The 19,162-nt window shown below is 34.9% G+C and overlaps 2 protein-coding genes across 4 annotated transcripts in view; one reads left to right on the forward strand and one right to left on the reverse strand.

The window, feature by feature from the left end:
- PDE5A (phosphodiesterase 5A) overlaps nt 1–7,375 on the forward strand; it is a 78,439-nt gene extending 71,064 nt beyond the window's left edge. For all 3 annotated transcript variants that reach the window (XM_081333078.1, XM_081333080.1, XM_081333079.1), the window contains 4 exons: nt 957–1,020; nt 1,510–1,584; nt 2,841–2,924; nt 3,234–7,375. In XM_081333078.1, the coding sequence (XP_081189204.1) occupies nt 957–1,020; nt 1,510–1,584; nt 2,841–2,924; nt 3,234–3,371 (361 nt within the window). In that variant the 3' untranslated portion in view covers nt 3,372–7,375. The remainder of the gene's footprint in view (nt 1–956; nt 1,021–1,509; nt 1,585–2,840; nt 2,925–3,233) is intronic.
- A 2,371-nt stretch (nt 7,376–9,746) lies between these two features.
- LOC308670788 (uncharacterized protein) lies at nt 9,747–19,086 on the reverse strand (the record flags this gene model as incomplete). The annotated part of the gene is made up of 10 exons (XM_081332532.1): nt 9,747–9,946; nt 10,942–11,038; nt 11,219–11,257; nt 13,893–13,913; nt 14,937–14,966; nt 15,343–15,369; nt 16,556–16,636; nt 17,450–17,476; nt 18,254–18,315; nt 19,056–19,086. The coding sequence occupies 9 exons, from the start codon at nt 19,084–19,086 to the stop codon at nt 10,943–10,945; spliced, it is 414 nt and encodes a 137-aa protein (XP_081188658.1). The 3' UTR covers nt 9,747–9,946; nt 10,942.
- Between the last annotated feature and the right edge of the window lie 76 nt (nt 19,087–19,162).

Here is a 19,162-nt window from a genome sequence, read left to right on the forward strand (position 1 = left end):
GACACTTTTGCTTTATAGCACCTGGTATGTAAAAACTGAGGGTGGTTTCTATATGCTCTTATGGATGTGGCCGGATGGGAGCTTTGACCTTTTCAGATAGTACTGACCGGTCACCATACCATGAGCTTTTGCAACATATTATCTTGCTTATTAATGCCCATGATAATGAATGACTGAGCTGTCACAAATAGCCAATGAAGATAAAGATCTGGCCACAGGCTGAGTCTGTACATTGTATAGAATAGATCTGGTTTCAGAACACTGAATCATAGCGGTTTCTCAAGTCTTTCTTTTTTTAGTGGGACAAAGTTTTATAGCAGCCCAACATTGGCAGCAGCTATTGTTATCAAATTTATAACTCATCAAAAAGGAAAGAATTTTGCCTTTCATAAATTATATGAGACACAAGCAAAAACAGATGTGAACTACAGTGACATACAATTATGTAAACCAGTGACTGTAATGGTCTGGGCTAGTTGTAGGACATTCATAAATGCTTTAAGCATGGACCATGTTAGGGAGGTGTTTCCAGCTATGTTCCTAAGAACATGTCCTCCGTGGATCTAATCATCTTTAGCTGCATGCTGGCTGGGGAATTCTGGGAGTTAAAGTCTAAGGTTGAGAAACACTGAACTATACTCTAAGGATCAGGAATAGTAACTAAACACAGAAATCTATGACTGATTAATAGAAAGAGAAAGAAATTGAATGGTGGGAAAAATGGAATATCAGTTTGAAAAGGAGCTATGCCTTCCTTACTGCAATATTTTAAGTCACACAGTAACGAATATTATCATTTGCAGCTATTCAAGTCATTACAAATTTGTATGTTTCCAGAGTTTTGTTTTGTTTTTTTAAATGAAATTTGGGATGTCACAAATATTCTTATTTTGCTATAGAAGTGTTATGCTTTTCAAAATATATACTGTAAAAGTATGGCTTTGTGGCTTTTACAGGGCAATGCTGATGACTGCATGTGACTTATCAGCAATAACAAAACCATGGCCAGTTCAGCAGCGGGTAGGTATCTACCAAAAGCCTGATCAGATTCCTTATTTCCCTGAATGTACTGTTCCTGCTATTCCTCCCATCTGAACCCACTCTGCAATTGGCACAGATATTAATTGCTTCCTAGCAGATTATTGTACAAACCGATTTTGCAATGAAACATGACACATTAAAGTCAGTAAATCGGTAAAATTTCTTAGAAAGACAGCATTAAAAATAGTGCATAATCTCTCTCTTTCTCCTTTTATTTATAATCTGCCTTTTTAAAGAGCATATTTAGTATGGTTTGCCCCCTAATTTTAAACCAGAAAACCCTAGTGTGTCATTGGACTTCAGAGAAAGTGGCTAGTAAAAGTCAGGAAGCTCCATAATCATATGGAGGCATGAACCTAGTTCTCATACCAATATCTTAACTACTATGCTATACTAGATACAAAGATTATTATCTATTGATTACATTTACTAAAAAAAGATAGCAGACATATATTTTCCTTTATGCAGATTGCTGAACTTGTAGCTGCAGAGTTCTTTGATCAAGGAGATAAAGAAAGAAAAGAACTTAACATTGAACCCACAGTAAGTAGAAGCACAACATTTTAAGACTGTTTTGTCTTAGAAATTTATTCTATATAGCATTTTTATTATTTCATGCAAAATCAAATATTTCTATCAAACATAGTTAGAATTCTTTATCCTATACCAATAAAGGGTGTGTAGCTCAGGGTCAAAATGAGAGGTTGAAAAGAGGGGCTGAAAAGAGCACTGATGATGTTATCAATGGATAATTAAACATCTGCAAGAAAACAGCCAAGCTCCGAGAGCATCGAGGACTCCTCTTTTTCTTTTATTGCAACCCAATCAGCTTATTACAGAAATATGAAATGTCCAAAAGTTTCCAACGAACCTTAACAACAAAAGCTCAAGCTTTCAACTTTTTGTATTTATGTGTTAATGCCCTCCAAACAGTGATCACCAGCATGTTTCAAACTAGCAGTGATGTTCATTTTAGATATACATAAACTGGATTTGATTTCTCGGTGGTTGATTATTTAGCACTGAGAGCCCATAATGAAATATACAGTATGTTCCTTCACTCTTGAAAATTTGCAATGAAAAGAAAGCCTGAATCTGTGATATTGAATTTATGTTTTATTTTCTACAGAATGTAACTAGCCATTTGATACTGCAATTGTACAATTAGGAAAATATGTATGTACAATGAACCTGAAAATAAGAGTTATTTCCATGATTTATGCTTTCCAAAGAATATGCTCTATGTGTACTTTGTATGACACTAAAGGAAGTCACCAGAATTACTCAGTTATTATAATGGGAATACTCTGAGACAAAATGTTGATATAAAATGCATTTTACATAAAAGGATGATTTGGATTTGGATGATCTGTATATATGCCCCACAACTTGAAAATACATATGTGTGTGTTTTTATATTACAAACCAGTCAGCATTAACTTTACCATATGAAAAATGATCTGTTGAGACTAAAAGCATGATGAAGTCACATTTAAATGCATATTTCCATTTACATTGATTTTTTTAATGGGATTTTGACCTGGCTCATTTAGAGTCTCCATTAACAATATTACGGTAACATTAATGGATTGCACCTCCTCAATAAAATTCCTACTTCTCAATTAAAGAAATTAGAGATCAACAAAACTGGCTTATCAATGACCATGCAGGTTATGAGACTGAAATGGGATTTGAATGCAGACCAACCTCTCCTGACTGAAAAGGACAAGGTAATGGACATGGTCATATTTGGATACTCTAGAATTAATCTTGCTTCAATCTTTGTTTTTTTTCTTCAGGATTTAATGAACAGAGAAAAGAAAAACAAAATTCCCAGCATGCAAGTTGGATTCATTGATGCTATCTGCTTACAGCTTTATGAGGTATTCTGCATGAAACTGTCAAAGGGCATAATTATTTGTATGAGGGTTATATGCAAGTACTGAATTAAAAGCTGCATTTTCTGTTCAAAGGAATTTAGGTGAAAGCAGATGATAGTAATTACCCATTGAGATGAAGGCTTCAAAACCTTGAAAGCATATTTCAAAGAAGTTTAGTTTAGTTCAAAGTGTAGAGCCAGCCAATATTGGTTTCAGGGCCTAATTTATTCCTTATAAGCACTGAGAGACAGAGGCTCTCCCAAGACTCGGGTTCTTTTTCCATTAATCTAATTCATGTTTCTGTTTTTGCAGGCATTAACCTACATATCGGAAGCCTGTTACCCTTTGCTTGAGGGCTGCAGGAAGAACCGGCAGAAATGGCAGGCTTTAGCTGAAGAACAGGAAAATAATTTGATCATTGGAGAAAGCAATCAGCCCAAACGGAACTGAAATAGACATTTATTAGGACATATTGGTTTACAAAGAAGATATTTATATAGAATAATTTGGAGATACCTAGACACTCTATGAAATAGATGCATAATTTGCCACTGCTGTATTTTAAATAACAAGAAATGTATATTTTTGCACAGCACTCAAAAACACAATATGAATTATTTTTATGTAGTCTGATGTATCATAATTGTATATTTCCAATCGATCTGCAACTAGCAGATCTAATTAGCCCTGCTTGATAGAGGTGTGGAAGTGGACAATTTTTAGGACTGCTTCAGAAAATCCTTGGTCCAGAGTTGTATATAGTTATTTAGTTTTGATCAATGGCCAGTACTTAAAAATTACTGTATGTGGCACTTTCTGGGTTTTTTTATAGTGCCTCTTCTTAAATGTAAATAATGAAAAAGCAGTGTTGCATTTGAAAGCTAGAAGTTACCAGAGAAGCAAGGTGGGCAGTATTTGCTTGGCGTGGGGAAGGAACAGAGCACTGAATTAATATTGCTTGTTCTAAGAAATCTGTTTTTTTCAGGGTGAGGCATCTTGAGCTCAAAGGCTAAAGTACAAGTATCAAGGGAATATGCTGCATCTGTGACTTTTCCTGTCATGGGAATGCTTGAGTTTTACTCATTATGTTGCAGCAGCTGAGGAAGAGTGCAAATGAAATTGTTCAGAGTTTCTTAATAATAATGAAATGTTTAAGAAATACATAATTAAAATTGAACTACTTAAAACTACAAGGAACAGTACTTAAGTTGTGAAGAAGCTGGAAATGGGATATGTAGAAAGAAAGAAAAAGATGAAAATAATTTTCAGTTTATTGGAATCAAAATACGGTCTCCAAAATATGGCCCTGCTTAAAGAACACTACACAGAAAAAACTATGAAATCAATGGGGTACATTATGAAAAAGCCAGACTTCCTTTTAAAATGGAATAATTGCTAGGGTTATCATAAAACAGTATCAAAAACAGAGAGAAGTCATAACCAGTGCTTCTTCAAAATAACTGTTCGTATTTTTTTAAGGAGTGGCTTTTCAAATGAAGAATGCTCTATAATTTCATAAGACTGTTTCAGTTTAAAGAAGCACAATCACAGAGTTTGTAAAACAGTATCCAGAAATGGAATTGCCAAAAGCGTTCAGGGAACTCTGTCAAAAGTAGATTTTTGAAAAATGAAAGAATGCAACAACGGAATGGCCTAGCCCTAGATGAAGCAAATCCTGCTGACGTTCAAGAAAAACAGTATCCAGGGTTACCAGCTGTCAGGCAAAAAGAGAACATATCCTTTTTGTCCTTATGTCCTCTGGCTGGCTGACATAGCTTTAAAATCAAATATTGTCCAGTTTTTGTATGTAACGAGCTGTCTCTTCCTGAGCAGCTTTTTCCAATGGCACATTTCCCTAATAAATGCTAAATGCAAATTAACAAGGACAGCTCTGTGACCTTAATTAATACCTTCCAATCAGCTTATGCTACTGCATGGGTGTCAAACTCGATTTGTCACATGACATATCGTGACATATCACATTTTTTGTCTTTGCAGAGCTGGGGTGGGCGTGGGCTGTGCGTGATGCATCCGGCCCATGGGCCGCCAGTTTGACACACCTATGCTACTGCCTCAAACTGACAAGACTTTAATCAGTTACAGGTAGTCTTCAACTTACAACCACAACTGGGATTTAAATTTCTGTCACTAAGCAGTGTAATGGTTAAGTGAATCATGCCCAATTTTAGTCCTTTTTGCCACAATTGCTGAATGAATCACACAGTTATTAAGTGAATTTAGGTTCCTCCATTGATTTTGCTTGTCAGAAGCCCACTGGGAAGATTGTAAATGATGATCACATGACTTTGGGATGCTGCAACCATCATGAATACATCATACCCAGCTGTCAAGCGCCCAAGTTTTGATCATATGGCCATGGAGATTCTGTGACGGTTGTAAGTGTAAGGACTGGTCATAAGTAGTTTTTTTAGTGCCATCATAACTTGAAATGGTTGTTAAACTTTTTTGTCAGTTTTTTATTGTAATTTTTGTTGTGGATGCCAAGAAGGATAACCAGTGTGTCTTCCTTTTCCTGTTCAGCTATCTGGTAATGCTAACCATGTATAAAACAATATTTGGAATGACAGAATTATTTGTCAATATAAATTATTCACATACAGTGTTTTTTGCCACAATACTAGGAGCTAGTAGTAGAAAAAAATTATCTTTTTTTAATAAGAACATTTGCAGTTTTTTGTTTTTGTTTTAGTACTATCATCAGGCTTACAGTTAAGGCAACAGCTTATTAGTGAGGTAAAAGCTTTCACCTGGTTTCTCTCAACATTGTTGTATCCTTACATCTTTAGAGAAGCAAAAGGAGCTCATCTTAAAGAAAGAGGAGCTTTATTTATTACGGGCTTCTGGGAAAGGTTCTCTCATTAGCTGTCACGCTAAGAGCTTATTTACGAGACTCTGGACCTGAATTAACTTCGGAAGATGGTACAAATAAGGTCAGTTAGCATGAGTATGTTTTTATTGTGTGCAATAAAAAGCATTATGAAATACTGATATCCGTTCTGGGGCTCAAGACTAGCTTTTTTGTAGGGTTGGCTAATGGTGAGGTTATTACAGGCATTATTGATTGCAACATTTTAAAGTCTCCAGTTAGTCAAATGAAAGCACTGAACTTCGTTTCTCTAACCACTGAACAATATATATTCATTAAGTTCTCCACTCCTGCTCCTACATTTGATAAAAATGTTAGCTATCATTTGACTGAGCTTTTTACAAAAACTTATTTGTATCATTTCTGACAAATCAATGTAATTTCATTAGTCCCTAGCACCCTGCAATATTCTGAAGCTAAACAGGCTATCCCCATGCTGTTCTCCGATCAGTGATATACAACAAACATTTCTTTGGAGTAGAATAATTTCACACCAAGTGAGGCTTCTCTTTGACGTGGTAATTTTAATGAGACTTATTTGAGGGAAAGCTTTCCCATTCAAGGGAATTCCAGGAATACCAGTATAGATTAAAATCCTACTTCCATATTTAAGAGAAAAAAGCTAACTGATTAGTTAAAACTATTAATATTAAGGTTAATTAATATATGAGATTATTAATTAATACTTTAAGAGAATATTAATATATTGAGGTTAATTAATATATGAGGTTAGCAAAATCTAATAAATGGACTTTAATATAAAATCTCAACAAATTGCTTAAATTCTTATGATTAACATAGAGACACACCACTATGTAACTATAATTCTTAGATGTGATAGAATCTCCTTAACTATGCTTTAATTTGCATGACTGAAAGTAAAACCCATTACTAATGTTTTGTAGGGTAAGTACTGTACAAATCAGGTTGAGAAAGACAGATTATATGTAAACAAAGAACTTGCAGAATTCATTTTTGAGAAATGAGTCAAGCACTACTCATTTTTTTTCTCAAATATTACTTAAATAGACATACTGAAATAAAGCATTAGAGTATGTCTATTCCTTATATGAGAATAAATTTGCTGAAAGTTTTAATAAAGTTATTAAACTTTCAGGAAGAAGGTAGTTCTATTCACATAAAGAAAGCAAAGTATTTTAGTTTGCCATCCTCACTATTTTATGAAGTCTATCATATGTACTGTGGGAGACTTCAGTTTCATGCCTCTGTAAAAACGAAGAAATAAAATATTTGAAAATTGTAACATGTTCATAACTTAAAGCGTATATTTTAAAAGGACTAAATTCAAATCCAAACTAATTTCTGTTGAATGCTGAAGGAAAATTAGATCAGTGATTGGTAACAATTCATGGATGTTTAGATTTGTGCAATTTAAGTACATAATATAGGTGAAGCTTATTAATGAAATGTGGAATATGTAGAAGTGTCCCAACCTAAAAATAAAAAGCCCAAGTTAGATTATTAGATTTTAGGATGTTTTGTTCCCAAAACATTGACCATCAATTTGTTCCAAACTAACATTTTGGGGCCAATGATGTTCATTTTAGGTGTGTGTGTGTGTGTGTGTGTGTGTATATATATATATATATATATATATATATATATATATATATATATATATATATATATATATATATATATATATATATATATATATATATATATATATATATGTGTGTGTGTGTGTGTGTGTGTGTGTGTGTATACATATACACATATATATGCATATATATATATATATATATATATATATATATATATATATATACACACATATATATGCATATATATATATATATATATATATATATATATATATATATATATATATGCATATATATATACACATATATATGCATATATATATATATAATTTGACTTCTCAGTAGCTGATTATTCGGGAATTGGTAACTTTGATGTGTGATTTAAAATGTGATTAAAATGGAACTTCCATTGCCAAGCAATTCAGTTGTTAATTGAGTCATGCCTGATTTCACAAACTGTTTTGCCATGATAGTTAAGTGAATTATCATGGTTGTTCAGTGAATCCTACTTTCATTAAGCAAAATCAATTTCACCTGTTGACTTTGCTTGTTGGAAGCTGGCTGAGAGGCTCACAATAATGTGACCCCCTGGGACACTGCATTGGTCATAAGTGTGAGGATTGGTTGTACATTACTTTTTTCAGTGCCATTGTGACTGTGAACTATTATTAAACGAATGGTCATAAGACAAGGACTATATACATAAAGTACTTCTTAAAAACACCTAGTTTTTATGCTGATACATACTAACTCTCAAGCTTTAAAGAAAGCATATTGTATAATTATAGCATTTCTCAAATCCCAGATTCTTAAAAAGAAATTCTCAATTTCTGGTTGAAAAATATGAATAAATGTATATTTCAGTGCCTAAATGTACAAAATATCCTTTTTTAAACTCACTTGGTTACCCTTGCATTAAATTTCTTGGCAAGTCTGAACAGTATTTTTTTTCCTTGTATGCTACAAGATTGCAATGAATTTTGAGCCATCCTAAGCATGTCATCACATTCAAGACAGGAAAAAAAATGAAGAATGAAATACATAATTAAACTCAAGTATGACATGTCAGGAATGAATCAGCATCACTCCTTGCCAGTTGTATATTTTGAAGGGACAGGGTGGTTGTTGTTTTGCTAACGCAACATATGCAAACTAGTAAGACTGAGCAACTTCCATGATTTTCCTCTCAGATCTAAAACAACCATTTCTGCTACAGGATTTGTGGAAAGTTCTGGGCAAATAACAAGGAGCATGCACTTTATTTAGGAAGCCAACATTACCAAAAAAATACTATGAGGTAAAATTAAGTGGGCTAGGTGTGGGCACCATTCTCCATTCTGGTGCCTATTTAGGAGGATGGGGATTTGTGGAGTTACAATTTCAACACATTTGGAGGGTGCCATTTTGAAAAAGAATGACCATCTTACTTCCTCTTGTTCCAGGTTTTTCCAGGTCCTGACATCACTGAGCAGCTTGGGCTAATGCCTAACAACATAAATTATCTCACCAAGTTTTTGTGAGGATAAAATAGGCATAGCCATCCATGTAACCTGGAATGTGCTGGAGGAAAGATGGGAGGTCCTGTAGAACTGGAAATTCAGAGGGAAGCACAGCAAGAACTTCCACCATTTGTAGAATCTGGTAGATTAATAGGTAGATTGGCCATTTCCATTTCAAATCTACAGAATTTCATTTGGTGTCTTCTTAGATTTTTCTATAAACTGTAATACACAAATTATGAGAGATGCTGTTGCTCAGTGAATTTTAGGTTATGGCTATGACTCAATAATATTCAATCTAATATATTCCTCTTTACAGAAAACTTAAGAGGATATCAAGGTCTTATATGAAACTCTAATGTATTCCAATACCCATTCGTTTTTCAACAGCTTCTATTATACTGAGTAAATGTATGACGTTTTCTTGATTCGCTGGTAAATATTTTAGAAAAAAAAGCCACGTCTTCTTGATGGCTAAATATGGCATCATAGCTTATGTAATCTCTTGAGAAAATAATATGTTCAGAAAATTGGTAGTGTTAGAAATTTTTGAAAGTGTCCACGTTCATTGTCCACAGCATATAGATTTCTCACTGCTTCAGAATTCTCCCTGTCCTTGGCCTCTTGATTGAACATATGTTTCTTCAACAATTCTGTGATGGGATCAACCTTACAATAAGATTGGGGGAGTTCTAAGTAGAATAGTGGATTTTCAACAGGGGATTTTCTTACTGAATTTCCTTTTTAGCCATAGTATTTATAGTGAACTTTGCATGTATTTCTTTCAGATAGGAAAAAAAAATTCTAGATCCTGCCTAAATAAAAAATATTTCATTTTTGTAAAAGAACAAGAAAAGTATTAGAAGTTTGATTTTTATTTATAATTTTGAAAGAGCTGCAACAGGTTTTGAATCAGTCATAAGGGTATATTTTTAATTAGCTAAATCACACTGCAATAAATGTTAATAGACTAGCCCAAATCTTGATCCAAACATTGGCGTTTTCTTTATTATTAGATGCAGATTGCCAAGCATTGTTTAGTGATGATTTTGAAGCTGTCTCTCTAAGTTCACTCTGGAGAGGATTGGAAAAAAATAGACACCAACACCTCTTAGATAACAGCAATTATTAGATATATTGAAAATGCCTATCAATTTCATAGCAGCTTAGAATGGTTATAACCAATGAAACTGTTAAAATACAGCTGCACAATGCAGCTATACCATCATCTGAAACACAACTACATAGAAACAATTCCATTCAACAATAAAACTCCTAAATGTTTTACTATTTGCTCAATTGTATTTAATGATTCTTCAGTAGTAGGGATGAAACAATTTCTCCTACCACACTTGAACTAGCAGATTAATTTGCAGGGTCTTGGACAGATTACATATCACATACAAATGGACCTTTGTCTTTCAAAAGAAGGGAGCTGTTAATTCAGAAGAACAACTGAGAAGCTTCCCTCATTGACATTTTTCCTGTGGAGTTCATTCTGTGTCAATGAAGAATTCTGTCTGAAGGTAGGATTGATTCTATATGACATGGAGACAGAAATAATTCTTTAAACTCTTCCAGCAATTTCGACCTGGCCAGTGCTTAGTTCAAATCCTGGAAGGCATGACTATATAGCTTCTTATTCTACATGCTGATTATGAACTTGATTCTTCAAAAGATCTTTTGTGGTCAAAATGAAATAGTCCAAATGAGGCTAGTAGAAGCACAAGAAGACAAAAGATATCCCTGTAGGATGGAAAAAATCCCTCAAGCAACTAAGTGAATTAAGTATGTTCAATTGGCATGTGGCTCAGAAGAGGAGCAGCATCCTAGAAAATAGAATGGTGGGCTGACTGGAATTTGCCTTGCTGTAAGTAATCAGCTTTTCAGTTCATTCATAGTGAGCAAGGACTATGATATACCAGCTGAATGGATTGTTCTATTCTGATCCTAAGTAGTTTTAACAGCAATTTATCATGTGGCACTATATATTTCTTTAATAATCAAATTTAAATATATAAGCAGCCTGCCTGCCTAAATGCACTCAGCACTTCCATTTCTCTTCATACCTTAAATACGTTTTGGATCTTTCAGCCTTTTATTTTTTTGATCTTGTTTCCGTTGTTCCAGTTCCTGCTTTTGTCCCTGATCTTTATTCAGTGTTTTCTACAAGAGAAAGATTTATTCTTTTTTTTTTAGAGGCCATGCAAGACCTTCAGATAATTCACACCCCTCCACTCCCTAATTTATGCAGGTCATGATTTTTTAAAAATGCGTTTTCTTGGGAAGTATGTGATAATCAGTGCTGGATGACATTAAAGAAATTACTTATATATGGTAACTCACCTGTTCTCCTTGATTTTGCTTACCATCCTCATTTTTATCCTTAAAAAATAGAAAAATAAAATCCATTTGTCTCCCCTTTTTATTCCTCAGAAAAAAAAGCAACACAAAACTACCTCTTAGTGGTGGGAAATCTGTACCTAACATATCTTGCTGAATTGCTCGCATGATCCAAGTTATGGGTATGACATTGCCTTCTCTAAGTGCCATAAGACGTCTAAGATATCTAAGATACTCTAATATGCCAAAGATGTCTAAGATGTCTGGCAACCAAATACCTATTTAATACAGCAAGTCAATACCTTTAAACATTTGAGGATTGTCTTCCAAGCTACAGATAATCATAAATCACTATGTCACTTTATATGCACAAAAACCAGTGTTGGCTTTATAAACCTTTTACTTCTTCATAGGAGCTCTGTATATACGGTACCTGCAGTGCTGAAAGTCTTCTTAGCTAAGAACTGAGCCCAGTTGCTTTTGGGAGCTCAGCTGGGCTCCTACAGGTCATTCCTTCTTTTGGGAAGAGTTCAGTCCAGGGTTGTGAGAACCATCTTTCAAGCACCTTGCTGCGTTTCTAATACAGTCCTTTGCCGTGAAGATGGCTGAAACTTCTGCCTGGATTTACATCTTTTCCTACTGACTTAAGCATGTCTTTCCAGTTGATTTGGCCTCTTTAATTAGGACCATAAACTTCCAGTGTTCTTGGAGCCAGGCAATACATGCCAAATTGTAGCTATTCATGGCCTGCCATCATCTTGATGGACTACAAACATGCACTAACTAATCTCAAACAGCAGCCCATTGAAAGCAGACTTTCCAGCTCCACTGAGAAACACCTTCTTGAGCCACTCTCCATTTTCTCCTCTATCCAGCTAGATATCTCAGTTGAGGTAGAGGAATAATTGAATCATTTTTATTATTCTCTATTGCCCTCTCTATCCAGGTGCTTGCCAGAAATTATTATTTGTATTCTTAACCAAATATCCTGGTCAGTCTCAAGAAGTTATTGTTGGATCAATCAGATTTTATTTCTTTGACTACAACCAAGTACTGTTCTGTAGTCTGCACAGTATGCCATAGTAACCCTTTTAGATAATTTAAAATAACTATATTATTTGTTCATTACATTTGTTGCCCACTCATCTTTCTATAGGGTAACTCTGGGCAGCTTTCTATCTTAATTAACTGTGATTTTTGCATTCTATTTGCTGCTCTATGACCAAATAAAGATTTGATTGATTGATTACTGCCTTCTTCTAACTTTAAGGAAATCTATGCTATTGAAAACATTTTCAGTCTTAAATTAAGTTTGCAATGTACATGTGCTTTAGACCAGGCATGTGGTTAGACAGAGTGGAGCCACAGAAGGATTGCAAGGTATTTCTCTTAACCTGTGGGTCCCTCTTATTTCTCTACCTTTATGCCTACTGTCTAATGGGACGCGGTGGCTCAGTGGGTTAGGACACTGAGCTTGTCGATCTGAAGGTCGGCAGTTTGGCGGGTCGAATCCCGAGTGCTGCGTAACAGAGTGAGCGCCTGTTACTTGTCCCAGCTTCTGCCAACCTAGCAGTTCGAAAGCATGTAAAAATGCAAGTAGAAAAATAGGGACCACTACGGTGGGAAGGTAACAGCGTTCCGTGCGCCTTTGGCGTCTAGTCATGCCGGCCACATGACCACGGAGACGTCCTCGGACAAGCGCTGGCTCTTCGGCTTTGAAACAGAGATGAGCACCGGCCCCTAGAGTCGGAAACGACTAGCACGCATGTGTGGGGGAACCTTTACCTTTACCTATGCCTACTGTCTAGTGCTTTTCCCTTCACCACTTTCTCCCCTTTTCCACCATTCTGCATGATTTTTCTACATTTTTGCCATTCTGTATTTCTCCCTATCTGGTTCTACTCTCAGCTCCCTTCTTCAGAGTTTCAGCTGGCATCTCTTGGTCTTTCTCTTTACCTTGTTTCACCCAATCCAACCATAAATGTTCTATAGCTCGCCCTCTATTGGTGGCAAAATAATCTGCACCATTTTCAATATTTTTCTTACAGAGTAGTTATGGAGAAGGAACTATGTACTTGTATATTGAGTAAATAATAAATCTAAAAAGTAAAGTGAAAAAGAGAAAAAAAAGGGAAATGCGCCCATCCATTTTGGTTCCTAATCCAACCCATTTTTGGAGTGTTTTTTTTTAGATTTTTTCCCTGACTTTTTAAAATATATAACCCAAGATGGTGATAAATAAAACTATACCCCTTCCCTCCCTCCTTTTCCCCACAATAAAAACCCTGTGAAAAGGGCTAGACTGAAAAAGACTGGCCCAAAGTTACACAACAGGTTTTTCAAGCCTAGGTTGACTAGAACTCACAATGTCCTGGTTTCTAGGCCAAAACCTTAACCAATACGCCAAACAGGCTCTGTGTTTTGTGGGGGTGTTTTTGTGGCTTTGTGTGGCCACAGAATAGCATGTGCGCCTCTTGGACCAACAGAAAATAAGCATCTTGGTTTCAGGCTTTTGAGTACTGAAGAATTTGGCTACTCTTCTCAGTCAAGTGTGGAAGAAAAAGATATTTTGAAGCAGTCTAACCCTAATATTGGCTTGGGAAGCTAGGGAAAAAGAAATCTATTGATATTATTATGAACAGATTTCACAACAACTGCAGGTACTACTACTACTTACAGATTTGCTGTCCTTTTCACCCTGAAAAAAGAAGGGATGAAAAGTTAGTATTTCATTTAGTGTTTCCTTCTAAAAGGAAATCTAGAGCAAAAGTTAAATATACAAGGATCACAACAGTACCAATTATGTTTAAAAGATGAATTGGTATTTAAACTACTATATTGTTTTGTGTATATATATATATACACTACAGCCATCTCTGCATATTCTTAGATGCAGCACAATTTGAATTTTTATCAGCAGTGGCTACATTAATTGTTGGGGAAATTTAAAGTTTTGATTGGAAGCTTAGCTATATAAAGGAAAAGAATGGTCATTATCCCTAATAAATCTAAATTTGTGTGTATAATTGGCAAAGCAAGAGGAAAAAAAGTGTTTTATGTTTGCATAATTCAGATTATTGGCATAATAAGACTGATTTGTCTGAGAAGTGCATATCTGTCTAACATTATCTAACTGGGCAGAAGAACCAATGTCAAATATAGAAGAAAAAATGAACATTAGTAACCAGGGCATGTCTTATTTTTGCCATGTTTTCTATGGAAATGGAAACAGGGAAACAACAACAAATTAATTTTAAGTTCTGTTTGTGGTCGAGCAATTTAGCTGAGATGCACATGGATAAGGGACTGAATGACTAAGTTTCATTATATGAAAAGGAAGATCTTTGCTGAGATCCTTTATTTTCATAGTAAAATCTGCTTTTCGTCTACCCAATTCCACCATATTTAGCAGAGCTGATTTCTAATCTGTCCAATAACTGACCAAATATCTAAGCAGTTTGTAAATCTGTCAAAGACTAAAGAGAATGAAACAATGCAATACTGAAAATAAAAGAATACAGCAAGAAATACCACAGGAAGAATAGTAAATAAAATAACTAATGTATAAGCCTTTCTATAATATTTCCCCCTTGGCATTTTAGTCCTGGAATAAATAAGGAGCTGCTGATTGAAGGATTCATCCTGCCAATCTACAGGATTAAAAATGCTCTCTATATAGCAGCCTTTTTCAGTAGCAGGGTTATTTTCAGCAGAAACTCACATTTTGCTTTTTATCTTTTTCTTCATAGCCCTGTAGAAGAGGGATATTCTGAATGTCTTAATTTCTGAGAACAGCATAACACAGTATAAAAATTTAAAGAACCAATATCAGGATGTTTATGATCTTATAAAATTCAGCAATTCCAAGCTATTAAAGTTTTCTTGAAGCTTTCCTATTGTCTCCACAGCCAAAATCAATGTAAATTCATCCTACTTGCTCCAACCATTGATGAAACTGGATTAATTGAAAATGATTACTCTATTTTTATTTCTTTTAGTTAAAAATTAGGTAATTTTAGACATATGGAGTAGCTAGATGACTAAATAATATCCCAGACCCACTCTTTTGTTATTTAAAGTTAAAGACAATGTTATGTCGTAAAACACTTGAAAACAAAGTGACTTACTAGACCAAAGTTCACACTGACTCCTGCCTAGAAGAAGAGAAAAGTAGGTTATTCTATCTGCTTTATAAACAGAATTGCATATAAAACCAAAATGAACGGAAATATTTACAAGCTTAATGATTTATTATTTAATGTAAGACAGTAGCTATTGACTTCGTTCTTCCCAGGGAATTCTCATGCAGTTTTACAATTGAAATAGGATTTCCAGAACTACAGTTGTCTAGCCTGCTCAATAAGGTAATCAAGAGCTTTTATTCTTCTCCTCAGTTTCAGCTGGAAGCAGCGTGATTCTCATCCATGCTTCCTTAATGAAACTGGAAGGTTAGCCAATTATAATTTTTTTTTAAAAATACAAGTTTTCACACAGTTTTCATTTGGTATCTCAAACCAGCAAGATAAAATGAATAATGGCAGTATGTGATAAAGTATCTGGCAATAGCTGGCACATTTAGGTTAGATAATTAGAGTGAAAGAGATATTGCAACACCCTCCAGAGAAGAAGGAATAGCCATTCAGAATTACCAGGCTCTGAGGACGTGGAAACAAAACCCTTCCCTTCTTGCTTTTTTCATTCAAAGCTATTGGGCTGGGGGGATCTAATTTGGATAGACATCTGTAGACAACAATATAGATATCTGACAATAAGAGATGGGTTTGGAACTGAGATGAATTTGTCTTACTGGGAGGCTGATACACATTAAGAAATGTCTTCTGGTTGTTGTTCTTCCCAGGTGGATGCCTTCACAGGCAAGCATAATGATAATTATAAGGTAATGCTGATCTCTCTGAAAACAGTTCATAAAGAAGTCTTCATTTCAGTTCATTTCTTTCTGTCTGTTCATTCTTGAGCAAACAGGCAGACTGAAGTACATTGCCCAATGAAGTATGTTTAAAAATGTCTACACAGTAAAGATTCAAAGGTGAATGCTTTATCTTGATGCACATTTTCTGTTACCCATAACAAGGTGACCCTTGTTCATTCAAGAAAGCATGGAGATATATAGATGTTGACTCTGGAGATCTAAATAAAGCTGCCATAAGGATGACAAATCCAATTGCCTGCCAGGATATCAGACAAAACTTTTTAGACTTGAGATCTGAGATCCTTCTTGTGGAATTGTAAAAGATTATACTGATTATACCTGAAATATTTTATGCATATATCATGTTTTCTATCACAAAGTTATGAATCATCCAAAAACAAGTAGCTCACCACAACTGTAAGTTTCAAACAAATGCTGCCATCTTTGGGTTGAAAACCTGACGTTTTGCAATCTCGACCTACTTTTACAATCTATAATAGGAAAAAATAACCAAGATGCATAAAAATACTGCATATTTCAAAGTTCATTTTGAACTTGATTACCTACACACATGGGTGCATCTTAACAGAAATGAAGGGCTTGTAGATTTGAGGAGGCCAATTCAAGTGCTCAGAACTAACAATTCATACCACCATAGCAGGTACAGGTTTTTTGGGGCAACCAAATTTGAAATAAACCAGATGAAAGTTAATTATTGGCTCTATCACATTTTGATGTTTTGTGCAGATAAAATAGTTTATTCTCTATATGCGTTTTCCCAATATATTTATCCCAAAATATTTTTTTTACAAATTACACTATACTACAATTCATTTATCTACAGTAGAATAGTAAGACCATAACTATGGAGTCACCAGGACTCAAACTCACCCAAGGTGGTCATTATTTTATTACAGGAACCATGGCTTACTAATAAGTTAGCATCACACAATATACCAAGCTAAAACCCAATGAACCACATTCTACCTTAGTGGTTAAAGTATGTTTCCTTTAAAGCAACCTCACAAAGTGAAGCAGCATCTTCCCACACTCCTGCCCTGATGCCAATACTACTTTCAGTGAGGCAGAGCAGCTGCTTAAGGTAGATCAGTCCTACCTTAGCAGTTCATCAAGACAGTCTGCCCATCAGTTCACAGCATCAAAAGAGAGAAACTAGCCTTTCAGGAAAAGCATCTCATTAAGGTAGTTGTTTATGATATACACATCTTTAATGTGCATGATTGAAATGGGCAGCATAATACACACAGGTTCACACATGCAAATATAGCAAAACAATTTCTTACCGATTTTCTTAGTCTATCTTGCTCTTTCTAAAAGAATAAAATTAAGAGAGGAAAAATGATTGCTTTAGAATTAAAAATAATAATAAAGAAAACTGTAGAATTTGAAGCTCAGCAAAAAAAGACACAAGATGCTGGTGCAGAATAATAATTGGGGAATCATAATAAGGATCTTTCCAGAATTGCTTCCTATTTTGTTGGCAGACTATGCTCAAATAATCTAAAGTACACAACCACTCTGAATAACACTTTAATTTAAAGGGGAAATGTGGAACGGTATGATAACATTTGTCCACATTGCCATTTTAGGTCACTTGCCTCTGTTTTTAATGGAGCTGCTTCAGAATCCTCCAGTGCCAGAAGACAAAATAAGAGAATACTGAACAAAAGGTACACCTTCATAGTGTCCAGATTTTAGTATTTCCACAGCAGGTTTTGGGGATCAAGAATGTCCTGTAAGATCACCGAGTTCTGAATTTCCTACTTATACCCAACACAGAGATGAAAAGGCTGTTACCTACACTTTTCTATTGAGCCCTTTACTGATGCCTCATTGCTTGTGAATGTCTTTGTCTACATTCTTTTCCTTATCAGCATGCATAGCATCTTAAGCAATATCTTTCAGAAGAATTCTAGAGGAGCTTGCTGTCTACAGCTTTATCTAAGATCACTGAATTCACCTGTAAAAGTAGCTAGTCCATAAGTCTAGAAATAGATTGTATGAGTACTAATAATTGTTCAAGTGTAGAATGTGTGAGGATGGAAAGAAAGTTTTTGCATTTAGCCAATGGCCACTCCTCTTGTTACCTGGTAACTCTGCCAGAAGCTGCCAATCATGAGATTTCCTGACTCCCCCGCATTATCATGCACTGAAGGCCAATAGAAACACAGAAATATCAGAAGTATTATGTCTTGGAACCCATTCCAGCCCCTTTTCCTTATATAACATACAAAACATTCCCAGAAAGAATCAGAATGACTCGCTTATAAGGTCAAGTATACTTCGCTGCATTAGGATGGCCTCCACAGGGAAAGGTTTGAAATCCTTCTAAAGTCCCAATGTTACTACATATCTAATACTTAGAAACAACAAATTCTAAAATAATTACTAATACTAACATGCATTAAGAAAACAGAGATAGAATTAAAAGCCAGAGAAGAAAGAATATATCATTCACCTGACACATGACAAATAGTCAAAATATGAATAATCTGGTAAGTTAGCCAGGTATTATGGCTCCAGAAGGTCATTTAAATAGCTTCATGAGTCATCACGAGATTAAATCAGGAAATTTCTTAACAAAAAGAATGTCCCACTCTTACAAGATTTGTGAGATGAGACTTGTAGTGAAGTCTGTATAAAGATAGCATCTAGATCTTCTTTCAATAAATTCTTTTAAAACCTTGACCTATTTACTGGATTGTTGTCCTGCCATGTTTGTGGCTAAAGCATCCAGTATATATGCATACCAATAATATATTAAAAAAGAAACAATTCAACTTAAAAAAATGAGAGCCATAAAATAAAGATCTGAAAAGATAATTTTTATTTGTGATATTTTAGTCATACATAAATAATTTTCTCCTTGTTAAGATTCAACTGGCTCACCTTTATGGTTGTTGCAAAGTTCTGTGGTCATGTGGCCATGATTTATGACTCCCCCCCCCCCCAGTTTTCAGCCTTTGGGGCCAGTTTCCAGCAAAAAAGCCTATAAG

The sequence above is a fragment of the Vipera berus genome (genome assembly GCF_964194415.1).
Source record: "Vipera berus genome assembly, chromosome: 7".
Classification (NCBI taxonomy): Eukaryota; Metazoa; Chordata; class Lepidosauria; order Squamata; family Viperidae; genus Vipera; species Vipera berus.